Source organism: Pararge aegeria, chromosome 5, assembly GCF_905163445.1.
Source record: "Pararge aegeria chromosome 5, ilParAegt1.1, whole genome shotgun sequence".
Lineage (NCBI taxonomy): Eukaryota > Metazoa > Arthropoda > Insecta > Lepidoptera > Nymphalidae > Pararge > Pararge aegeria.
The window spans coordinates 9874599-9898803 of NC_053184.1; the positions used below are offsets into that span (position 1 = coordinate 9874599).

At 34.9% G+C, this 24205-nt stretch overlaps 1 protein-coding gene across 3 annotated transcripts in view; it reads right to left on the reverse strand.

The window, feature by feature from the left end:
* Positions 1-24205, reverse strand: part of LOC120623654 (teneurin-a) — a 325288-nt gene that overhangs the window by 17794 nt on the left and 283289 nt on the right. For 2 of the 3 annotated variants that reach the window (XM_039889807.1, XM_039889809.1), the window contains 9 exons: positions 11030-11149; positions 10269-10949; positions 9981-10175; positions 9687-9896; positions 9425-9610; positions 9102-9248; positions 8783-8990; positions 7252-7278; positions 1349-1468 (listed from right to left, as the gene is read on the reverse strand). In XM_039889807.1, coding sequence (XP_039745741.1) covers positions 1349-1468; positions 7252-7278; positions 8783-8990; positions 9102-9248; positions 9425-9610; positions 9687-9896; positions 9981-10175; positions 10269-10949; positions 11030-11149 — 1894 coding nt within the window. The remainder of the gene's footprint in view (positions 1-1348; positions 1469-7251; positions 7279-8782; positions 8991-9101; positions 9249-9424; positions 9611-9686; positions 9897-9980; positions 10176-10268; positions 10950-11029; positions 11150-24205) is intronic. The other variant, XM_039889808.1, reaches the window with a different exon arrangement.

Genomic DNA, 24205 nt, shown 5'->3' on the forward strand with positions numbered 1-24205 from the left:
CGAAGCGAATGTAACATTACGTTACGTCTATTACGATTGATGTCTTAATATAACATGTTTTTGAACCCAAAATTTCGTTATAAAACCTGTTGTAACTATGGCCAACTATAATGTAGAGACGACTAAGACGCAAAATTAATACCAGCCCGATGATTCATAAGAGCGAACTGCGAATAAATCAACCCCTTTGCTGATTCAGTGGAGAACTGTACAAAACGCCAGGTGGCGAAACACGTGCCGTCGTAAAATACAGAATACTTAAACGTACATCTACATACATTAAAAACAATGAAATTGCAGCTTGCGTTGAGCCCGTTGACCTTTCTTTTTTACACGCAAGTACATCATTATTCTACTTTTAGCTAAAAATATACTTACAAAGTAGGTGAGATGGCAAACGTTCCGTGTAAAAACTAATGGCCTGTGTAAAGTGGATTAGATAGGCTACGCAGACGCTGGTTATTAAAATACTAATAAAAACCAGATAAAAACGAAGGATGTTAAGGAAAGCTTGACGATCGTCCGTTCCGTTGTTTCATTTTGTCATTTTAATTTTTTATATAATCTTAATTTTAATTTGTTATTGACTTGTAATTAATTATATGGTTCTTTTTTTCCAATTTTGTGATGGATTAATGTGATCAAATATGGGCTTTGCCGGGAATAAAGATATTATTATTAATATAATTATTATTATGCCAGGCCAACCTAACTTCAGGTACAAAAAAAAATTTAATAACAAAATAGATCAATTATAATTTAGTTATTAATAATATTTCTAAGCATTGGCGTTGTTCTTTCACTCATGCACCCTGATGCTTACCTACACTAGATTTGAAACGCTTTACACTTTTTACTGTATACCATTGACAAGAAAAAAACAACAATTGAAATACATAATATAGCATCAGTTTGGTAGGAGGCACAAATAATTTAGTTAGGTGAAGTCTTAATTAGTGCTCTATCTAAATATAAACTCATTTTATGACGTAACTTTTTCGTGATACAATCACTAAGGTTTGGTTTAAAAAAGTGTTACGAGCACAATGTATTGCCTACAGAATCGATAATATTAACGAGTACTAAAGTCACAATAGTATAACTAAGAGCTTCTGGATAATAAATGCGTTCTTTATGATACTTATAAAGTGTTGGTTCACTGTAACACACATAAAATTAGCATACAACAATTATGCTATTATGATATTCTTTTATAAAAAATACTTATCTTAAACTAATAATTGATTAGGTAAGTAACAATAACAGGTGTTACAATTATTTACTTACATCTTGTAGCTAATGTTAGTACTTAAATCTATAATGTTTAATATCCATATCCATTACTCACCACCCTCCTTGTCTTGTAAGCGTGAATCCGAACCTCGCTTCTCGGTCGACGGAGACCCTGATCCCGATGATGCCGAGACCCTGCGGCGACACTACCTGCCCGCGCATCACCGACACTCGGCTGCACATCATACCGCTTATCAGATCGAGCCGATCATAGCACCGCTCGCAACGCGATATGATTCACACATTTGTTCACGCATGTACCGTTTAACCGACAATTCTAAGGTTTTTATTGTTTGTTATAAGTTACATCAAAAGTGCATCCATTAGATTCCCCTAGTATAACATTTACACGCTTTCATCGTGTCGTCGTTCTCAAATATCGAAATACTGTACAGCAACAGTAAAATTAAATTTTATCTAGAGTGTTTTAAACCGCTCAAATTGGTTAAAAGGATTTGATGGAATTTTGTAAAATAAAAAATAATAATAAATGGTATTAAAGAATTTGCGGCTTTAAAACGTAGATATAAGGTATTTTTACTTTAACGTTATAGTTATTGGATACTCGCAAACGACTATTGCCAGACAAAAAGTATGACCATCTAAAGATAGCAAGCGATCGTTGTATAGAGAATGGAAATAGAAATCTGCGTTTGCTTTATGTTTTTCATATTTTGTTTGGACTTAATTGTGGCTACAATTATATAAAATGTTACAAGCAGTCGCACCTAAGTATAAGATGAATATGATCTCGTTTTGAACACAAGCTACGTGGCAGCGCGGCCTTAATTTGCAAAGTGGTTACCGTGTAGCATGAAAAAGCATTCCTTTTTGCAGTATGCGTAGTTGGTCGTTTACAACGTGCATTCAAAAGGCCGTACAGAAAAGAACCGCCAGGCCATCAGAGCATTCCGCCATGCAATTCAAAGATTCAGGATTCACGCGTCTTCAGTAACAGTGACGGTTTCGTGCATTCTCTACCAAAAAAATTAGAGCGTGGAATGTTTTTTGATGGAGATTGCGATTCGTATCCATTTAATATTATTTTTACCATTTATGCCGAACTGCCATCCTAACATAATGTTTATTAATCTTTTACCTATAAACTACTCATTTGCAAGAAAGTGTAAATTAAAGTAATATTATACAAGAAATACCTAAGAGATAATAACATGTGATATGCAGAAGATGAAATAAAATTGATAATACAAAAAAACCTCATGGCACAGAGTGGTAATTTTGAAGAAAACAGTATGAATAGGTGATACACGTGAGGTTACTATTAACTTTACCTATTAACGATAGAGGAATGTGGTCTAAGGAACATGGTGCATGATAGAAAGCGACGCAGAGCTTTCAAAGTTAACAGAACTGCGTTGAAATATTCAAAGCCATTCTTCAAGGAAATATAACTTTTGTTACCTACTTTTTTTAAATTTGCTGTAACGTCAAAATTTTCAGATCAGTTTTTCTTGTTCTATTATGTAATCCCAATAAAGTTCTCACTAAAAAGTTATGTCGGTAAATGTTATTCTCATCAATATAATTTGAGCATAGCTCTCTCTATTGCCCGCTTAGTGAATCTGAATCTCCTTATGGGGCCCATAGTTAGCAACTACATTTGAACACGAAGCTTCCTGAAGGCTGCCCATCCGATCAGGCGGTTTATCTTTTTGGAAACTGGACATACCTAACTGGGTTGTATGTGACCTGGCTATACAGAATATTCGTCTACGAAAGCAGTACGTTAATGAATGTACTTATCACCATCACGATAATGGAAACAATTATGAACATTTCAAACATATCTGTAAAAGGCACATATGTATAATGCGTTCTACTTTATGAATAAAGAATTTTTGAATTTGGATTTGCCATAATTCCATATTCTACTAGTACATTGTTTATTGCTATGCTATGTTAGTATACATAGCAAGAAAGAGTTTGAATAGTTATCTATCATTAGTTTCGTTATCTAAGTCATCTGGGTACGATGATACCTAATATCATAATTTGTATGAAAAACTTTTTTTTAATAATTTCTCATTTTATAAGTGTATACAGCGAAAAAGGAGGTTTGTGTATTTATATTTATACGATCTATACATTTTCCTCAAATGTACGAAACTCTCGGTATGCGAGGCTGACACACCATGTAAAAAAGAAACAGAACTATTTTCCTTTTTAAACTGTTGTTTCAACGGACCATGCCTTATCAAAAACATTAAACGCCATGTCCAATTCTGCTTACATAATTATTATTTTATTACTTGTGATCACCGAATCACTATAATTATGTCACTCTATCTTTCCAACGGCTCTCTTTTTTCGTCGGCTCATGAAACGGTAAGTATCTCTCAACAGTTTTCGGCGGGACACCTCCATCTCAGACGATAGAATTATTGTTCAATAAAGACGATGTTTAAATTTAAGTTATTATTCATATTTTTAAAAACTTTTTTCTTGTAGGCCTATAACAGGTCTTTATGTAGCGTTCATACAAATATGTTTACACAATTACTGTGTGGTGATGGCTATTCCTACGTTTGCCAGCTTAAACGGTTCGAGGGTTGGAGGTAAAAAGGTTTGAAACGCGCCCTGGTCTAAGACGAGCTCACAACAAACATAGCTGGTTAGTTATATTTTGTTATCACCATCTCACAGTTAATTAATATTTAGCTATGAAGTAGGAACAATTCATACCTAAGCTTTTTCATCTTTTGAGTAATCTTAATATAATAATAAGATTTTTCATTTAGCTTACGTTTTATACAAACATTGAACTTATTGAGAGAAATCTCAATGATTTCATTCGGTAATTTATAATAATACAAAATTTCCTTTAAATTAATTAACAATTTTATGTAGCCTAGTAAACTGCACAACGAATTTATTTTTACTTGTAATATTCATATTGTTATAGTCCATTTTCTTTTTAAATTTCGTTTTATAATTTCACTCTTCTTTCTTCGAATACATCTATTTGTTTTTAGTTTTAAACATTTTTGTTGAGCTTTATTTGGTTGATACTTGATTGTTTTCATAATAATGATTGGCAGACCTGATGGTAGGTGGAAAAACATCGCCTATACACAGAGCAACACTTCGCAGGGCATGCAAGGAACACAACGTGCAACTTGAGGCTCTGTGTCCGTCAACCTTAGGATGTACCTGTAATTACACTGGGAACCGCACCTTTCAGACCGAAACACATCCTTGCAGTAATGCTGCACGACGGCAGAAATAAGTATGGCTGTAACACTTCTCCGGAGGAGCTCGTCACAAAAAGCTCTACGACTACTTTTAATATTGTAGTACTAATTTTGAGTTTGAGGTGTTTTTTTGACTTTCATATGTAGTTACGTACATTAAGATTTGTATTTACGATGTTTCATGTGTGAATCATATCGCAGTGCGCGCTTCCTCAATCTATTTTTATTGAGGTTATTGTGCTATATAACTTGCATTCAAATCTGTGAAAGTGAAGTATGAAAATAAAAATTGAAAAATAAAATAAGAAGTTTAGCATTGCACATTCTCATATCAGGATCAGCTAGTCTAGTCAAGACTCCCGCTTACATATAACATTTCTAGTATTCAAATGATATTAAATAGCAGTGATACGTAAACAGAAGTCTGTCTAGATAGGTATGTAGGTATAATAATGCATGTAACAGCTGCCACATTGACCATCATATTATTTTCGTTGTATTAGGATTTTAAATGCTATAAGTATGTTCGTACGTATGCGGCATTTGAAATTGGTGCAACCGTATACTAGATTGACAAACACTGATTAATAAAACCAATTGTATTTCTCAAGTGTTAAGGATCATAAAAACAAATTGAAAATTTGAAATTTAATATTTTTTTTTAAATATAAAACTAAGGTTTTGTCTTTATTTCGGTTTTTTTTTAGCCAAGGATTTATGTTTTTATTGCGTTTTGAGTGTTCCTTATATTAATTTGCTAATGCAAAACGTTTTTTTTTTAATAAGAAAAATTTAGTTCATAAAGTAATTGATAATACGATTAAAGTATTTAGTCAAAATAATAAAGAACCTGAAAAACGATACAGTATATTATAATAATAGATTGTACAGTTACGGAATCTCAATCAAAACTGTTAGCGTTCCGATATTGCAATACAAATTTAATTTAAGCCGCGCACATGCGTTGACTTCATTGATTAAAGCCCGTAGATTTATGACTTGCTGCTGTGGATACACATGAAATGGGAAATATGTGTAATGGTAATAATACCACGGAGCAATGATAACTATAATATGATTATTAGGTATTATAAGTTTTACGTTAAAAGAATCTGACGCACGCCCTGGTGACCTGCGAAAGGGTCAAATTCATACAATTATATGCGAATGAGTGCTAATGTGATTACGTTAATGAAGAAGAATGAGTCCGAATGTATATAGTTAACGAATATTGACTTATGGAGGATTACTATATAAATTTCGGAACTGGCAGGATTTTTACCCGCATCTCTCCGGCAATCGCGGCCTGAGTAGTGTGCCAATTAAGCAACGGTTCTCACACCACCGATGCTGAAGTTATTATATCCTTCATGCGACTTTGTCGTCATCTACCTAGTAGAAAACATTTCGGTTTCAATCTACTTTTTGAAGGTCCATATTTCATCAAGAAGTCATTTTAAATGACTTCTTGAACACGACGACAAGAGGTGAAAAATTGATTTTTTTACCTACTCGTTTTTGGCTCTATTGCTTATACCTACACTTGCAGGAAATATCAAATATATAAATTTAAAATAAATAAAAATATATTTGATATTTCTTGTGTATAAAAAAACACTAATTAAAAATATAAAACTATTGTCTTCTGGCTGCAAATATTTTTTATTACATAAACATTGTGTAATAGATAAGATAATAATTCGCATGTAATTGTAAAAATTTACCAGTAAATAATAAAATAATTAAACTATAATCCATTAGATTGCACGATAAACCTCCTTAACAGGTGCCGGAGAAAACGCATTTCAAAGCGCGCTTTCATAAGTAGGTACCTAAACAAAAAACACATTAACAGTTTTGCTAATTACAATAACACTCGAGAAAAGAGATAAAAATATTTGTTTAAAAAACGATAATAACACTGCACCAGTTTCAATGCGTTAAAACTAAAATGTTGGTAAGTATTTGATGACCGTTGATAGAAGCAATGGTTGTTAATATACAGTGTTTCATATCGCTGTGAAGTGTTCGAAGTAAATTAACAAGTTGTTTTGATTAGTTACAAGGTTTAGGATCTAAACACATAAAGAGCTTGGGCAAAGGGTAAGGTGGTTGGTTAACAGATGATAGACGCAGACAAAGGGTAGGGAATACATAAAAGGGTAAGTTTATTCAAAGCTATATTTGCGTGTACGCTGAATTTTGCTCAATTGACGACATACAACGCGTCTCATTTCGTATATATTACAGCCCTACGCCTAGCCTATTGTGTTTTAAACGTCTTGCGTGAAAGCGTAAATGATTTTCCTAAGTTTTTTTTTTAGTATAACAAAAGTATATCATAGTATTATGTGAGCTAAAATTTATAGAAGCACAGTAGACGAGAACAAATATTACAAAAAAATACCACTGTGATTGCGGCAAAAACTATTTGAAAAGTTTCAAGTTCTACTACTCTGTGGACTTTTATTATTTACGAACGAGCGTGTGATCATTTTGCCGCAACCACAAAGAACATTTAAGACAGACATACAGATGTTACATACACATAGAGAATGAAACGAATACAGACAAAGGAGTAAACCAAAAGTGAAAAGCGTTAGTATCGCCGTTCGCGTGCCAGTTAGTAGAGAGTAGGCAGGCGGCGGGCGACGGCATTACACACATATGCAGGAGTCGCAACAAAAGGGAATAGGTTAACAGATACTGAACACTGAGGGGCGAGGGCGGGCTGACTGACACTTACCATGGTGTAAAGGAATTCCAGAACTCGCTAGGAGTGGCGGACACACGGCGGCACAGGGACACAGAAAGACAGGACAGATTACTACACAGATACCTACATCCCTCAGTGCAACCCCACCCCGATTTGCTACCGGTGCGGCCGGTTGCGCTCGTCTACGCTGGTTACCTTGCGTTATAACACTTGCTTTAATGACTGATTTTAATTAATCCCATACGTTAGTACTGATCAAGTAATGAAGTTCGTTTGCATTAGAACAACACCACCACTATTTAATTCTGCATTAACTTATTAATGTCAATATGTTTTGAAAACTGCGAATGCAAGCTGCACTACAATATTTTTGTTAAAAAGTTATTAGCTGGATGGTGAAGTGTTTTTGTAAATTTTGCAATTTAATTGAAATGAAACAAATGCCAGAACGCAATATAACCCTTCCGGAGTATTTAACACAAATAAAATAGTTAAGCGGCTCGTGTTTTAATGCAAACAAACTTTGGAGGCGCTTTTGCATATAAAGCGAGGTGGGTTGTCTACTTTTTTTATTCAGTTTTGCTTTGTCTTATTTTGTTATTGAAAACGATTGAACCTCATTTTTTGACCGACTGAATTAAACCGTATTCGTCAATAATTATTGCAATTTTTAATTTATGATATTCGCTAGACTCAGATCATGAGAGAAACAAACTTTTAGACCCATTTTTGAAAAAAAAAAATGAAAATGATTTTTAGTATATATGTTTTTTTAATCTACGGGTTTTATTGTATCTTTCATAATTTGAGTATTGATTAATGAAACTATTCTTTTAAATTGTATTTATATGCTAGTAGAAAGACAAACAAAACTGTTTGAAAGCTTTGAGCACTCAGATTAATTAGATTTTTTAGACCATCAGACGCGTTTATTTTTTGAGACAAACAGGTAGGGTAAGACACACACAAGGGATAAACATTAGACAATACACAACACATCGGATCTGGTGTGAAAACATAATGATTAAAAAAATAATGAAACTAAAAACATAACTAATAATAGAAAATGTTAACCATGCCGGGATTGCAAATAATAAATCAATAAGTTTGCTTTGTAAAAAATAGGAAAATCAAAACACTTCCACCAGATGTGAAATAAACAGTAATTTTAAAAATATTTTGTTAATAAACTTAAAATAACCACACCAAATCCTCGGAGAGGTTAGGAAGATGATAGGGATCAAATTGGTAAGGTGCTAGTTCCTAAATACAATATGTCATCATAGGTTTTGTTTTTTAATACGGGTCAAAACTGATATTATTATATGGCGATGATATTACAAATCTACAAATATTGTTAGGTGCAATTTATCAATTTATAACTGTGCAAAACCGATAGGTCAATCCTGAACCAAAGTCGAGTAAAAGATATCGTTCATTGGAACTTGAGATTTGACACATAATTTACATTGTCGATATCTTCCACGTATGAAGTGATTTGGTGTTATATATACCTAATTTATGTATATTAGTTAAATATAATCAATTATGAATCACTTACCCTTCGGAGTATTCGTCCATGTGCGCATAGCTTTGGACAGAATTTTCTTCGATAAGGAACTTGACGCGTTGGTAGAAAGACGCGGTCACTGATGGAGGTTGCTTACGAAGCAATACTTCGACGGGATCGTTGGAAGCCAAACACATTATATGCTCGGTGCATTCTGGCCGGCTGCAGCACTCAGAGTCCGAGCAGTCCGTCATTCCATCTTCAAAACGGTAGTTCCATTGTCAACCAATTAACTTACAGGTAAATGCAGACCAATTAAAAATAATTTTGGTACCAATAACTTAAATTAGGTAACAACTTCTAATAGTACCTTCATCGTTATCTTCGTTGTCGCTGCAGGACAGTTCCAAGGCGATGGAGCAATCTGTTCCAGCCCAGCCATCAGAGCACGAGCATCGATACACGCCGTCTTCCAGCAGACACTGGCCATGACGAGTGCATCCGTTCGGACAACCAGCTGATAAACATATGGTAAAACTATTAAATATAATGTAATAGAAACACTTCCACCTACAACATTAGAAACAACACAAACATTATGTTCGTTAACCTTATTTTACGAACTTTTAACAAACTAACCCCAGAACAACTTATGTAAATATGGTTATAAATTTGATTTAGAAACACACTTACGTAATGTGCAATGCCTTCCATTCCACCCTTGCGTGCAAACACATGTTCCATTTTTGCATTGGCCATGTTCGTGACAACGACTGTCACAGGGTCGTTGATCGCAAAGTGACCCAGTCCAGCCGTCGTCGCACCGGCAGACACCTTCTGCACAGACACCGTGTGGTCCGCAGTCCAATGAGCATACCACTGTAAATAGTAAGATTTATAAGATTTTGTATTGTTTAACTTATTTTATTATTCATTGCAAAGTTTGTTATTATACCTTGAGAACAATCGTCGCCAGTGTACAGTGGATCGCATACGCATCTTCCTGCATCTAAGTCGTAGACACCTCTTTGGGAACAAGCAGGTAAACATCGTTGCACTCGGGCGTCACGTTCAGTACAAGCAGCGCCTCGCCAACCAGCACGACACACGCAACGACCGCGAACGCAAGAACCATGATTGCCGCATGTGGGGTCCAGGCAGTCCTCTGGATTTTAATAAGATTACCATTATAAGATTGCACACAAATTATCGTAAAAGAAAGAGTACAAGAAATATTTATAGTACCAACCTTCGTCACATTTTGCTCCCTTCCATCCAGGCTTACAATGACATTGCCCGGCTACACATTGTCCCCGACCAGAGCAATCGGCAGGTTCACAATCGTGAGCTGGTATATCACATTCTGCTCCTTTCCATCCTTCAGAACAGTGACATATACCACCTGCGTAAGCGCCATGAGCTGAGCAAAGTACAGGACAAACGCCTGAAATAGGTAAAAGAGAGGTTAAATTTGTTTAGTTAAAAAGATTTTTGTTAAATTTTTATTGTTTTAATAGAACGAGTGCTAAGCACTTACTTTTTGAACAATCGTGCCCTTCAAATCCGTCCATACAATCGCATTTTCCGAGGTAGCAAGATCCATGACCAGAACAATCATCAGGGCAAGAATTCGTGACACCTTCTGCTTCAGAAACAATCATTTCGACATGATGCGGCTGCAATTCATCGTTATATATCGATATAAACCACCTTCCCGTGTCGAGATACTGTAGTATACTAACATTCACCCTCATATCTGTAGAGCGCTTGCTTATCGTATGGTTCCATCTTTGATATGGACTGAGCGTGCTTAGTAATGCGTTCCAGTCATCTAAAGTAGGCTCGTATGAGTCGTGTCTGTGCGGGCTTCTTCTTCTTCTTCTTAGTCGGTGATCTACCCTACCACCTCGGATAAATTCAACGAAATCATATTGAGTGACACTCGGAGCTACATTTCTTCTTCCATAGACTGCAAAGTTGGCACCCCAGGGTACGGTAAAGTTAAGACTAACAAAAGCAGGTTGTTTATTACGAAATTCGGAACTCCAAAATTGATAAGCAGGTATTGTAGCACTGTGAAGTTCATCAAAATCTCTCACTTCGAGAGCTGGTGACCAGGGTGGTGGAGCAGCCTGTTGTGCTTGTTGAGGTATCACTGCTGGTTCTAATGCTGCTTCCGCAGTTGTTGACCACCCTAATGATGATGTTGATATAGATTCTGGAAGACATTAAAGTATTTTAGAAAAGATGTCAAGCAAATTTACATCAAGTACAATAAAAATATATCAAAAGACATACCATCTGATGGTGACGATGTTGATAAAGCATCTCTTATTCCGTGGGAGTGAGTGACTGCTTTTACATCTTGTACCAGAATACAATTAGAATTGTCTATATTACTTTTAATTGACGATAGAGCTGAAACAAGAAAAAATTAATGATGTCTTGGTCAGGTATACGTATTTTACTAAATAGAAGATTTTATAATAGTACAGCTTTAATACTAACACATCAAAGGTGTGCTATCATTCGATCAATAACATCCAGAAGTCAAAATTAAGAGCATTGATCTTCTTATAAATGACATTACGAAATGCGACACAAAGAGAAATGTCGCCTGAGAATGTGATGTTCGAGAGATGCATCTATGAGTAGGGCAAGTGTCGTGACGTCCCGTTGAGTTTTAATTAACCGAAACATGGCTGAGGCGCATTTCGTGGCAGTGTGACGGACCAATTGGATCCGGTGTATCGGTCCTAGCGGCTTGCTATCACGTAGGTGGCTCGGTTACACTGAACGATTTCTTATTCCCGGTATTGTTGTTGTCTGGTCATTATCTATCAGTAACTAAAAAGACCAGAAGCTACTCTAAGCAATTAATAAGAGAATTCTTTACGCTTTTAAAATAAGACGGGCACTGGTTTTCCTAGCACCTACCTACGTTTTTATTTTTAAAGCTGTCCTGATTATATGTAAGAACTGCGTAAATAAAAAAAAACATGTAAGCTTATTACAGCATTATATCTTTTTCTTTTTAAATATTTGTATTATCCGACCCATTTAATACTTTTAAATGATCGTGAACATCGTATTTATTTTAAAGGGAATTGATTGTGTATATTTATTAGCTTTATACGAAGTCTGCATGCGACTGGGATTGGATGCCCCATTAAAGATGCAATATTTGTTTTGTTTGGGAGCGTGTGCGCAAGCCGGGATCTGGTTACACCTACCGCCTTAAATAAAAGCCATATGTCAATCCTCATACGATTTAATTGACGTAACGGCGAGACGGAATCGGACTAATTGCCCAACATTTACTTTTGATTATTGGTTTCAATTTGTTAAAAGATATTCTGAATAAATGGCCGGAAGTCGTAGTAATTTACAGAATTAATGGAATGCGTAGCGGAATTTTATTCGAGATTGAAAACTAGGGCCAAGTTATTGAAGGAAATAAATGCAAACGTGGGCGTTGTTATAGATAGGAGATGATTATAATAACTAGTCTTTACCGCTGTTTCTTAAACATTCCTGCCGCATTACTTTAATTTTTACAATTAATAATCAGGACAATATATATATCAAACAAACATTTTTATTAAAAAAAACTGCTTAACAGTAGATTCTATATCTAGAGAAAATAAAAAAGAAGTGAATTTACCTAACTTCGATTAATAAAGTATATTATACCTACAGATGTTTTACCTAATCCAAGTTGTTGTCAGAATAATTAAGTTATCATCGTCCCCTGACAGACCATTTATCTCAAAGATTCAGCGGGAGATAAGAATCTTAGTGCGTTGACGCCATTTGGTTATTTGGGTTCCAAATTGGACAATTTACTTCCACTGAGTTAAGGGACAAAGGTACTTAACGACAATAACTTTTATCGTCTCCCTGGGATCTACGGATAAATCGGTAATTTATATTCATGGTAATTCACATTGATTTTTAAATCCTACGCTGCTAAATTCAGATAAGCAATTGTTTTGCGTAGATCAAATGCAAACCATCCTTTATTTAATTTGTTACAAACTGCAGAGGAATAAATCAATATAAATAAGTAATACAGTTATTATTTCATTCTGGAGACAGTTCGTGGAAATAAATAGTTTTGGTTTTAAATAAAAGCCAATAAACAACATCGAACTACACATAAAACGGCACAGATGACGTAATTTCCGCCCACAAAATGATATATCGCAATGTGGTAAGTTGCGCCTTTTCCCGATGATCCCTCGTAAAATCTATAAATTTTCGCCATAGAACTGCTGTGAGGAAATAGAGGGTCGTTGAATACGTCTGCGCGATGCACGGGACGATTGTGTGCAGATGGACGATGTTTGCTATCTGTACTATTTTTCGAGTTAATACAATTTATTGTAATACGATTCAGCATAGATTGCATCGAGCGATGGGGGAGCAAACTCGTTTGATAGAGTCCCGAGGGATACAGACCCGCCGTCGCACTGACTTGGTATTAGTCACGTGATAAATCTTCCGCGTCGTGTGCGTCAATCTATCTCCTTCTTTTATATGAGGACCATCATTTTAGCGTCCCTTTCTCGTGTAAATATGATCCACATTCACGGAGGGTCGGGGTCTTGTTTGCCCTATTTTAAGAAGTGTGGACAAGAACAAATCTATCTCCGCCAAGTGCAAACTTAATAGAGAAATTCAAAAATATGAAAGGAATTTAATGGATATTAACGATATGTATACTTGAAATGTGTAAACAGGTTAGAGTAATATTCTATTGAATGTTCCTATCGAAACCTGTTTCAGACGCCTAATGTCAAATATAGAACTTTAGTTCGATATGATTGTAGCAAATATATAAACTAAAGAAATTACATTTGAATAACCCCTATGCATTTGTTTGTTTCTTGGCAGGTAGGTACAATTATCAGGGGTTTAATGCAAAAAACAGCTACGCGAATATAAGTGTTATTAAATCCCTAAAACTTTAGTAGGTCTTATATTCTTCCTGGTTTCATATGTTATATGAAAGTATTTTACAAACTTCACTGATTGAGTGTGTTTTCCGTTCCTCCGTTATGGAATTCTTCATTTTCGGAGATTTTCATCTGGTATTCCTTTCAAATGACATATTTTCCAAAAGGTGGAAATACCACGGCAACTGATTGAAAAATTCCTCCTTTTGTCATTTAAAAGTAAATTATCAATAAAATTTACATTTCGGTCTTTAGAACCAAGTATGCTAAACAAGTTTTTTTCTATGAGTCATTATAGATTTGCAAACAAACCTTTTTAGGTTTTTTAAATGTATAAAGCAACATTCGAAATCGACGTTCCCATGCGGCTCTATTAGGTAACGGTATTAAATTCTTTGTTCTATTTTTATTTTGTTATTACTTTATTATACTGAGATTGATTACGTTATTAATTCATAATTTAAACAATTTTTTTTAAATCAAATAGACAAACTGAATTAATCTTTATCACAAATTCCTGCCAGAGGCGTAATATTATCTATGAGTAATAAGAGTATAAAATCTAATAAACTTTGGTTTCGTGTTGGTGTAATACAAGTAATTGTAGCATTAATTTGGAAATCCATAGCCTATAAATATAGCAACACTTTAGAGGGCATGGAAGGAGCACGTCTTTTCATGCCGTCCTGCAGTGGCGTGCATACAGGGTATGCAAAGGTTATACAGATGATACAAAATGAAGAAAATCCCCAGGACGAGCTATAAAAACTTAACGGTAGACTTTTTATAACTCTTAAAATGCCTACCCCTAAACTAGTACAGGAAGTTTGCTCCATTTTGTATCCTCTGCATACCCTGTGCGGTGTATGCAGATGATACAAAATGAAGAAAATCTCCAGTACGAGCTATAAAAACATAACGGTAGACTTTTTATAACTCTTAAAATGCCTACCCCTAAACTAGTACAGGAAGTTTGCTCCATTTTGTATCCTCTGCATACCCTGTGCGGTGTATGCAGATGATACAAAATGAAGAAAATCTCCATTACGAGCTATAAAAACTTAACGGAAGAACTTTTTATAACTCTTAAAATGCCTACACCTAAGTTTTTTTTCTCCAATTTGTATCCTCTGCATACCTGTGCGTACCCCGTATGCACGCCACTGTCGCCCTGTGATCAATTCGAGGCGTTAATGCTAAGCCTCATTTGCCTGTAATTACATAGGCAACCACATCCTTTAGACCGGAACACAGCATTGCAACAGTGCTGTTTAGTGCCAGAGATAAGCATGGCGACAGTACTTATCCAGACGTGCTGTGCAACAAAAAGCTTCTACCACGACTGAACTAAATAGTAATAACCAACATGTGCCGCGTTTTATCAAATGGTATCGAAAGTATCGTAGCTTATTTTAACGTTTAGTTACATTTATAGGGAGACTTTAAATATAAAACTTTGGGGTCCACGAAATTTCAATTACATTAAAAAGTTGACGCAGCTATATTCGTGCCCATTCATCGTGCTGGACGTAATGAAGGGTGCAACAGATGGTTCACATTTTTTCATTACACCGGCAGAACTACTGTACACCAGGATTTATGTCGGATTAAAGTACAGAACGCTTTTTATTCGCTACATATCCGGAACGCCGGGAGGCGTGTTCGACAAATATTTTCATTGTGTTTCTGGTACCAAATGATTAAGTATACGATGGCTGAGGCACGATTTATGAATTTATTTTAATAAGACTTTACGGCTTTATTATTCTAAACCATACACAATTTTTTTTCGCAAAATCGTTTTTTAGGACCAAGAATAGCCTAAATGATGATAAGTGGAAAACCTTCGCAGGTTATACCAGGTACCCGTCTTGCAATGTGCCTCCCTGAGTCCATCAACCTGGCTTAAATGTTAAGCCTCATGCGGCTATAGCAACACTGGCAGCCTCTTCAGATCAGGACTAGTATTTAGTTGTAGTTAGAAGTAAGATCGAAAATGGATGGAAAGTAATTAATGCTTAATGACCTTGCTGAGTTCTAAGCGAACTTAAAGAAATATTTCCTTTACCGATCCAGTGGGATGTGGTTTTTTAATAGGCTTATGCTTGACTATAGTTTATAGCTCCAATAAAAATAACATGAAAGAAAACACGGGTTAGTATAATTTCTATTTTGAAAAGTAACAAACCTATACAAGTCAGGGAAGCGGGAACGTTAATTAACATAAATTAACTAGTTTATTAAAGTTAGCTCATAAAATAAAATTGCTTCTTTTCTTTTCCCCATTATAAAGTTTCTATCGACAAACTAAAAAGAAACTCTAAGTAAGGTTTTACTGTTAAGTATAATGGGAAATTTCTAATAATAAGTTTATTGGTGAAAACATATCTAGTAAATAGATAAAAAAACCTTTTATCACTATTTTCGCGTTTACTAAATATTTCTAAGTTCTCACAAATATTGAGCACAGTAAGAAATATTAATTTTGTCTAGTGTAGCATGCATCGACACCTTTTTAGCTTAGGTATAATGAGGCAGATTTTTTCATTCTATTTAGTAGTTTTAAGCAATCAAACTCCTTGGTTTAGTGGTTAGTTTGTTTTACCATGGATCACATCCTATGTTGAGGATTTTAGGTTTTGGGTTTCACCGACAAAAGCAGATTCTTAATTCAGTCTGGAGTCAGAGGATCCGGGCTGCTCAACCTCGTGCCTAGAAGAGCATGTTAAGTCATCGTTGGTCCCGCTTATTATAACTAAGATGGAGTAAGCTAATAGTCAAACTATAATATTAAGGACTACGTCAACGATTTAAAGGCCTGGGTGCTATTGTTGCTCTAACCAGGTTGCTTTTTAAATAGTTTTAAATGACAATCTGAGATGGTGATAACAAAAAAAATATATAATCGGCTTCGTTTGTTATGGGCTTCTTTTTAGATCAGGGCGCGTTTGGCACCCTCGTAGCTTTAGTTTTAAGTTGAAGAATGTAGTTATCGCCATCAACTCACTGCTTTGTCATATTTTACATATAATGCATCAAAAGTGTGATGAGCTATGTGCCTATTTGAATAAAGAAATATTTCACTTTGACTTTAACTTATATTTCACAACAATTATAAAATTCCGCTGTATGCTGCTCACAGCATGGCTAACATGGGCAGGGGAATTTATTCTCGACGGGGCCAGGACAAAATGTTAATATTCTCCCACAGTTCTATCCACTCCCTGAGCACGCGTCGATATAATATAAAAATAATTATGGTATTGTTTTAATTTGCATGCCATAGAATTGTAGGACGGCACATTTTATGTTAAATTATAAGATCAAATTTGTTGTGCAATTACGCAAATAAAGATATGAATTTGAATTTGAAATGTATACTGGTACGTATATTAAACGGGGGTAAACTTTTCCATTTTCCTGATGCCGTGTTTTGGTAGGTGGACTGTTCAATTTTATCCCTTGTCAGTGTATATCAACGGCGGATAAAACTTATCCAAGCCGTTATTCATTCAAAGGAGGCGCAGGAAGTAAACAGTAGCTTGAAATATTCTGCATATCTCTGTATCTATTATTACCTTATTCGATAAGAAGTGTGTCGTGTGGAGACTATCTTAGATATATCTAAACGTGATGGTTTGAAGGTGTATAAGTCTTTCAATTAAAAATACGTGTATCGTTTTAAAGAAGGACCGGTGCCGCCACATCAATATGCGACACGGCTTATCTACTGTCCCCACAATTTAATGCATATCTAAATGAAAGATCCGATACGATAAGATCCATTCACTTTAAAAGATACTAAGTTCAGCCGGTTCATTACACTGCTTTTAAGGAATGGTGGAAATAAGTTTTATTTTACTACTAGTTCTATCTTGGACTTTCTCTCTAAGTGTTCATAAATACACGTTACTGTTGAGTGCAAGTGTAATGAAGAATATGTTTAAGTTGGGCAATAGAAAAATTGCTAGATTTCTTAAAGTGCTTACCTTGTAAGCCGATAGGTACTGCAGAGTTATGAATACTTGGATTAAATTTTTTCTTACGTATCAAATGTACCTGACTAACATAAATGTCATTTCCTGGCTGCCCCTTGTTCAGGAACTGATTATTGTTATTTTCTTATAGGGAACGATGAGGCTAACATTCTTTTTGTAACGAATGCATGCATACTATTAGGATTGTATTTAGGTAGACCTACTCGCCTTTCAGAACTCTGAGGCATGCAGGTTTCCCCACGATGTTTTTCTTCACCATTCAAGAAAGTTATGTTTTATTACTTAAACGCACATAACTTAATAAAAAATAGTGGTATACTATTATATACTTAACTTATATGAATTATAATTAATAATCACGATTTTCCTTTACTTGGAAATCAAATAAGCTACTCTGTCGAACTCCCAGACGACTAACATAGCGTGTTTCGGGCTCATAATGGTGTTCATAAATGGTTCAACAGAACTATGGGTCAAGTTAAATTGAAATGTGTTTGTTAATGTTACTCTATTAGAGGAATGTTGTAATATGTGGGTCAAACTGAACAATCATTTCACTTGAAAGTTACTCGAAATCAATAGTTCCTATGAATAGCGTTGGTTTCAGATGCACGTACTGGCAAATCAAACTACTTCAGTACAGTTGTATATTGAAATACTTTACTAACCCCCAGTTACGGAAACTCTGATTCTTGATCATAGCCTAAAGGGTGACTCGTAAACAACTGATGAGTACATTCATGTAACAGTGATTATAATTACTTGCTTTAATAATGAAAAATAACATCGTGAGGAACTTACTATTATATTATTATAATTTTCTCTTGAAATCCGAGAGGCACAGTCTATTACCATTTTTAAAAAACTTGTCAAAGATCATTTTCTGTCTGCATCTGCGGATCTTTAACTTGCCTATTCCCTTCTGTTTTATTTGTGGTTTGACAATATTGTATATATTTATTTATTATTGATATTAATTATATAGGTATATATTAATTATTATCACTATCTATATATTTTATTGTAAGTTTGTTATATGTACATATTATATTTGAATATATAGGTTTATGCATGTTTATTTGCAACACAGTACAGTTAAATGCACCACCTACCTCTCTTCTTGAGCTGTTTTTAGCGCCTTTGGTTGCCTGGAAGAGATCGCTATGTAGCGATAAGGCCGCCAAATTGTATACCTTTTGTTAAATTTTTACTGTTAATTTGTTATGTTTATGTGGTGTACAATAAAAGTGTATTCATTCATTCATTCATTTTCACCTGCGGGGAGCAAAGTTAGAACCTCCATACGCAACTCGTAAGTTATGTGTGTTTTAATAAATTACTTGCTTTAATAATGAAAAATAACATCGTGAGGAAACTTGCATGTCTTAGAGTTCTCCACGGTGAAGTCTAATAATCCGCACTGGGCCAGCGTGGTGGACTACGGCGTAGACTCACTCATTATGGATGGAAACTCGTCTAATGGGTTGTTAATAATGTTGATGATGATGATGATGATGAGGCATTACTTTGCCCATCATACGTTTGTACAAAATTAGATTTTTATATAAAGAAATAAAGTGTTATTTATGAAGTTTCAATGAGAGCTTTTTATAAAATGTATATTTATTTATTTATCTATTTATTAATGATTATTCATTAGAACGGCCAGCCAATTACAATAATTAAAAAATCTTAACGCTTCTGTTAAAAAGTCTATATAAAAGTCTATACGGTTCATTTAACTAAAAACAATCATTATATTTTTGTTTGTCTTTTATCGGTTTGTTTCAATTAATCGACGATATAACTGGACTGCAGTTAGGAGATAACCCTTAAGTTAAAAACGTTAAAATTTCAAGGTTTCTTTTTCGTTTTAGGTTAGTTAGGTGGATTCACAGTACAGCAGCAGGGCTAGCACAGGCAGGGGACAAAATTTTTATCCCGCGACTATATCCCCTGACAAGGGATATAATTAACGTGTCCACCTGCTTGAGGAGGGGGACACGTTAACATGGAATAGTAGAAGATTACCCCCGTTTATTATTACACATATATTATTTGAATATTACTTCCACTTGTGCACAGTGCTCTGAGAGTTGATAAAGCTGTGGGAGAAGATACAGGTTTATGTTTTCCCCATGGTCTCCTGTCCTGCTGGATTCTAAAAACTAATGACTGTTAATTGGATTCAAAGATTGTATGAAGGTCGTAAGTTTTTGAAGTAAGGACATTACGACTTTGTAAGTGAGTATTTTTAAACAATCTTAAATGTAGGATAGGGGATACAACTTTTTGTACTTACAAATTAAACGCGGACGAAATAGTTTACATTATAGTAATAGCACAAAACACCAGATTTATAATTCTAGAAATTAATAAGTATTTACCATACTCAAGTAACCGCGCCAGGTTACGCAACTCCTTACTCGCGATCGATCAGAAGAAAATGGGAACCTAAAAATAATTTAAATGTTTGGTAACCTACATTACTTAATGATGACCGTACGAAAGTGGCCGTTTGCTGCGACTACGTCCACATATTTGTTGTTTTTTTAATCCCGCGGGAATCTTTTGTTTTCCGGACTAAAAGGTTCTTCATTCTATACGTCCCCCGGGATAAAATTTAGCTACTTGCCAAATTTTATCGATTGATTTAGGTGTGTTCTGTCATTTATTATATCCGTATGCATATAAGACGTTCAGATGCAAATAGATGTTTGTTTGTTAGATGTTTGTAGGATTGTTTAACAAAGTTCAAGGTGGAAAAGAAGATTCTGCAAAAAGGAAAATGTTTGTTATAACAAAGACTGTAAATTATTGTATTATACGAGTATTGTATAGTTCTATTACGTATACGACCAATGTGCTGTACCAAGATGTGGCACAATAGAAACAAGAAATAAAAATGAAATATAACCTAGTATTATAGGGCGATTTCGACGTAAATGGCGTGGAGCAGCCAGCGACATATTTGTTTCTGGGTAGCTATATTGTGATTCGCGTGCACGAACTTATTTATATACATGCAGATTTAAATATGAATAGTTTCTGATATTTTCATAATTAAAAGCTAACAATGTATTCCGAGCTTTTACCGCCGACTTAACGTATCCGACGAAATCCAAATTTATAAAAAAAAATACTTTAATTTCTTTATTTTTAGTGCGGTGAAAACATTTATAAAATATGATATTAATGAACACATTGTTACTTAATTATAATACATTTTAGTTTATTTTTATTACTCTAAAATAAAGGCCAAGCTAATTATTGTGAACTCGATCACCATGTAAGTGGAAAGGAAACGTATTTAAATACTCGTAGATTTAATATTTGCATACACAACTTCTTTTTAACTGTTTTTTAGAAAATAGTTTCTGTAATAAACGTCTATCAACTGCCCCTTAGATACCGTAATGACTCAATGTTTTTTAGGTCTAATACAATGCTCATTTGAGATGTAAGGTACTATAGACAGCTACCAAAGGAGCAATTTTGCGAGTTTATTGGGCACTGTCCATTGCTGCGGTGGAATTGATCAATAGGTTGAAATTGACGTTCTCCACCACATCTGGAGAGTACGTTAAGCTGCTGGTCCCATTCACATATCGATAGTAATCGTTAAAGCCCATGAATCCGTGTTGGGGCAGCTTTATATAATTCTATACTATCAGAGAGGAAGCGGTGATAGCCTAGTGGGTAAAGCTTCGGCCTTTCATTCGTAGACACCGAATTCGAGCCCCGGCACGCACCACTGACTTTTTGGAGTTATGTGCGTTATTATAATTTAAACAATTTAAATATCGCTTGCTATAAACGGTGAAGGGGGACATCGTGAGGAAACCTGCATACCTGCGAGTTCTCCATATTGTTTACAACGGCGTGTGAAGTCTACAAATTCGCACTTGGCCAGCGTGGTAGACTACGGCCGAAACCCTTCTCGTTCTGAGAGGATACCTGTAGCTGGTATGTAATGGGTTGATGATGATCAGAGAGGAAGCTTATACTGAGTATGACGATGATCTTAATTCTTGTCCTTTTTTATTAACACACTCATATAATTATTTTAAATAGTACTGATAATACCTACAAGTCAACATTTAATCACCTTGGGGTAGATGGGACTTCAGTTCATTGATTCAATCGTATGTGGAATTGCACAACAAACTCACAGAACTAATTCCCAATATCGTATCGTAGTAACTACAAAAAAATTACATTGCGTAATGCAATGTGCGCATGCGTCATGACACAGCCCCGAGGACAACAAATAAATAACTAAAGCTCTTTGATGTCGAACACTTTTTACAAGACATTATTTTATGCAGTTCTTGTCTGTCGATAATTTTAAACTTTTTCATTTTATTATTACGATACTGGTATTTATAATGGTGTCCTGAATTTGTGCGAACGCTTGTTTTATTAAAATAGATCAGTTCGTTTATATTATTTATATTCTATAAAGAGACTAGAACTAGAACAAATTATGGTAAAAAATCCCTTACCTTTGAAGGCGCCAAATTTTATAATAGAATACCTATACCTATACCTATAAAAAATGTAAGCTCATTCAATGTATTCAAAACTAAATTAGCTTCTTATATATTAAGTAATACCAATAAATTTAAAGACGAATACATTGAATGAGTAGATAATAGTAAAATTGAATTTAGTTTAGTCTAATGGCGAAGTGTATTAATTTATTATAGAAAATTAAGTTCCTATGTAAGTGACTTACGTCTTTTTATGGGAATAAATGTCTTTAAACCTAGATTCTTTAATCATCATCTTTAGGCTGACAGTAGAGTGTACCAGTAGAAGTAGAGCTGTTCGTGACAGAGCTAGTCCGAGCAACTTTGCTCGTGCCGGTACAGACATATGAGGCTTAATATTTACACCTCACGTTTATGGACACTCGGTGGCACTTTTTAAAAAGCATGCTTTGCAAGCATTTTCCCTTGCATGTCCTAAGAAGTGTCGCTCTGTTTACAGGCGGTGATTTTCCTCTTAACATCAGGTGGGTCATCTGCTCCGTCCAATTTTAATATAAACAAGCGCTAACAACATTCGTCTTACTGCTAATATGTACGTACGTATGTTAAGGACATATAAAGAGGATATCTAGAGAGGTTTTTAGAGCATATATCCACCACGCTGCACTCAAAAGCTTAACCCGTGGACTTTATTATTATTACCAGTTTAATTAAATGAAAAAGAACTAAGTTGTGATTGTAACTTTAGAGCCATGTTGTGGATGTGCCAATGCGAGATCTCAAAGTAGGTTAAATGCAGTTATTTTTTGGTTGGTCGTGTCTACTTTGATGCTATTTTTGCGATCACTTAAATGTGTCTGCGGTAGAGTTTTATTTCAACAGCTTGCGGACGGGCTATTGAATGGAGTTTTAGAAATGTCAGTCAATAATGGAATAGCATTAAAAGACCTTTGTGCTATTAATTACGTTACTTTGTATTTACATAAAACCTTTTTTAATTTTATTTAAATATTTCGATTATATCTTACTTATTAACCTTTATATTGAGTTCATTACACGAGAGCTGATAGTAGGTACTGGTACCACGTTTGTGATGGCATGGTATTGATAACAAAAGTAATAATAGATAATTAATTATTGTATTATTTTGTGTATAACATACAACGGTAAGACGTTAGACGTCACTACTAACTGTCGCTACTAACTAACGTCATTTTCTTGTTTCTTGCGTGTGTACCGACTATTAGGTCATTGCGTCGCCTGCGTTCTGTTCTTCCAATTCCGACCAAAGTTATGTTGGCACATTCTCTTATTCTCTCTATTCTTGATTATGCGGACGCAAGCTATCTTAACCTGACCGAGGACCAACTGAACAAACTTGAGCGTCTTCAAAATCTCGCTATTCGGTTCATATTTGGCTTACGCAAATATGATCATGTATCTGAATTTAGACTAAAGCTTAAGTGGCTCCCTATTCGTCGTCGCCGGGATCTGCATGTTCTGTCGCTTCTGTACTCTGTGTTATTTAACCCTAAAACTCCCTCTTACCTAAAGGAGAAATTTAATTTTCTTGGAGTGCAGTCAGATATACGTTCTTGTCGTACGCTGACTTTGAGCATGCCGTTTCATAAAACTAAGTTTTATAAGCATTCATTCATTGTTCAAGCTACTGAACTGTGGAATGCACTCCCAATAAGCATACGACAGTCAAGGTCACTAGACATATTCAAAAATGCTGTTAAAGCCCATTATCTTGAACAATAAAGACGACAGTGATTAACTCTTACTCATATTTAAGTATGTTTTAGTATATATTAGTTTATTATTTTTTTTATATTTATTATTATTAATATTTTATGTGTGTAATCTTGATAAGTATTAGTGTGTAATTGTTCGTAAGTATGTATATAATAATAATACACCCCACCAATCGGTTTCCCTTGGTTTTCCTAATCCTAAGGTTGCCTGGAAGAGATCGCTACTAAGCGATAAGGCCGCCCTTTGTATCCTACTTTTTAAGTTTAT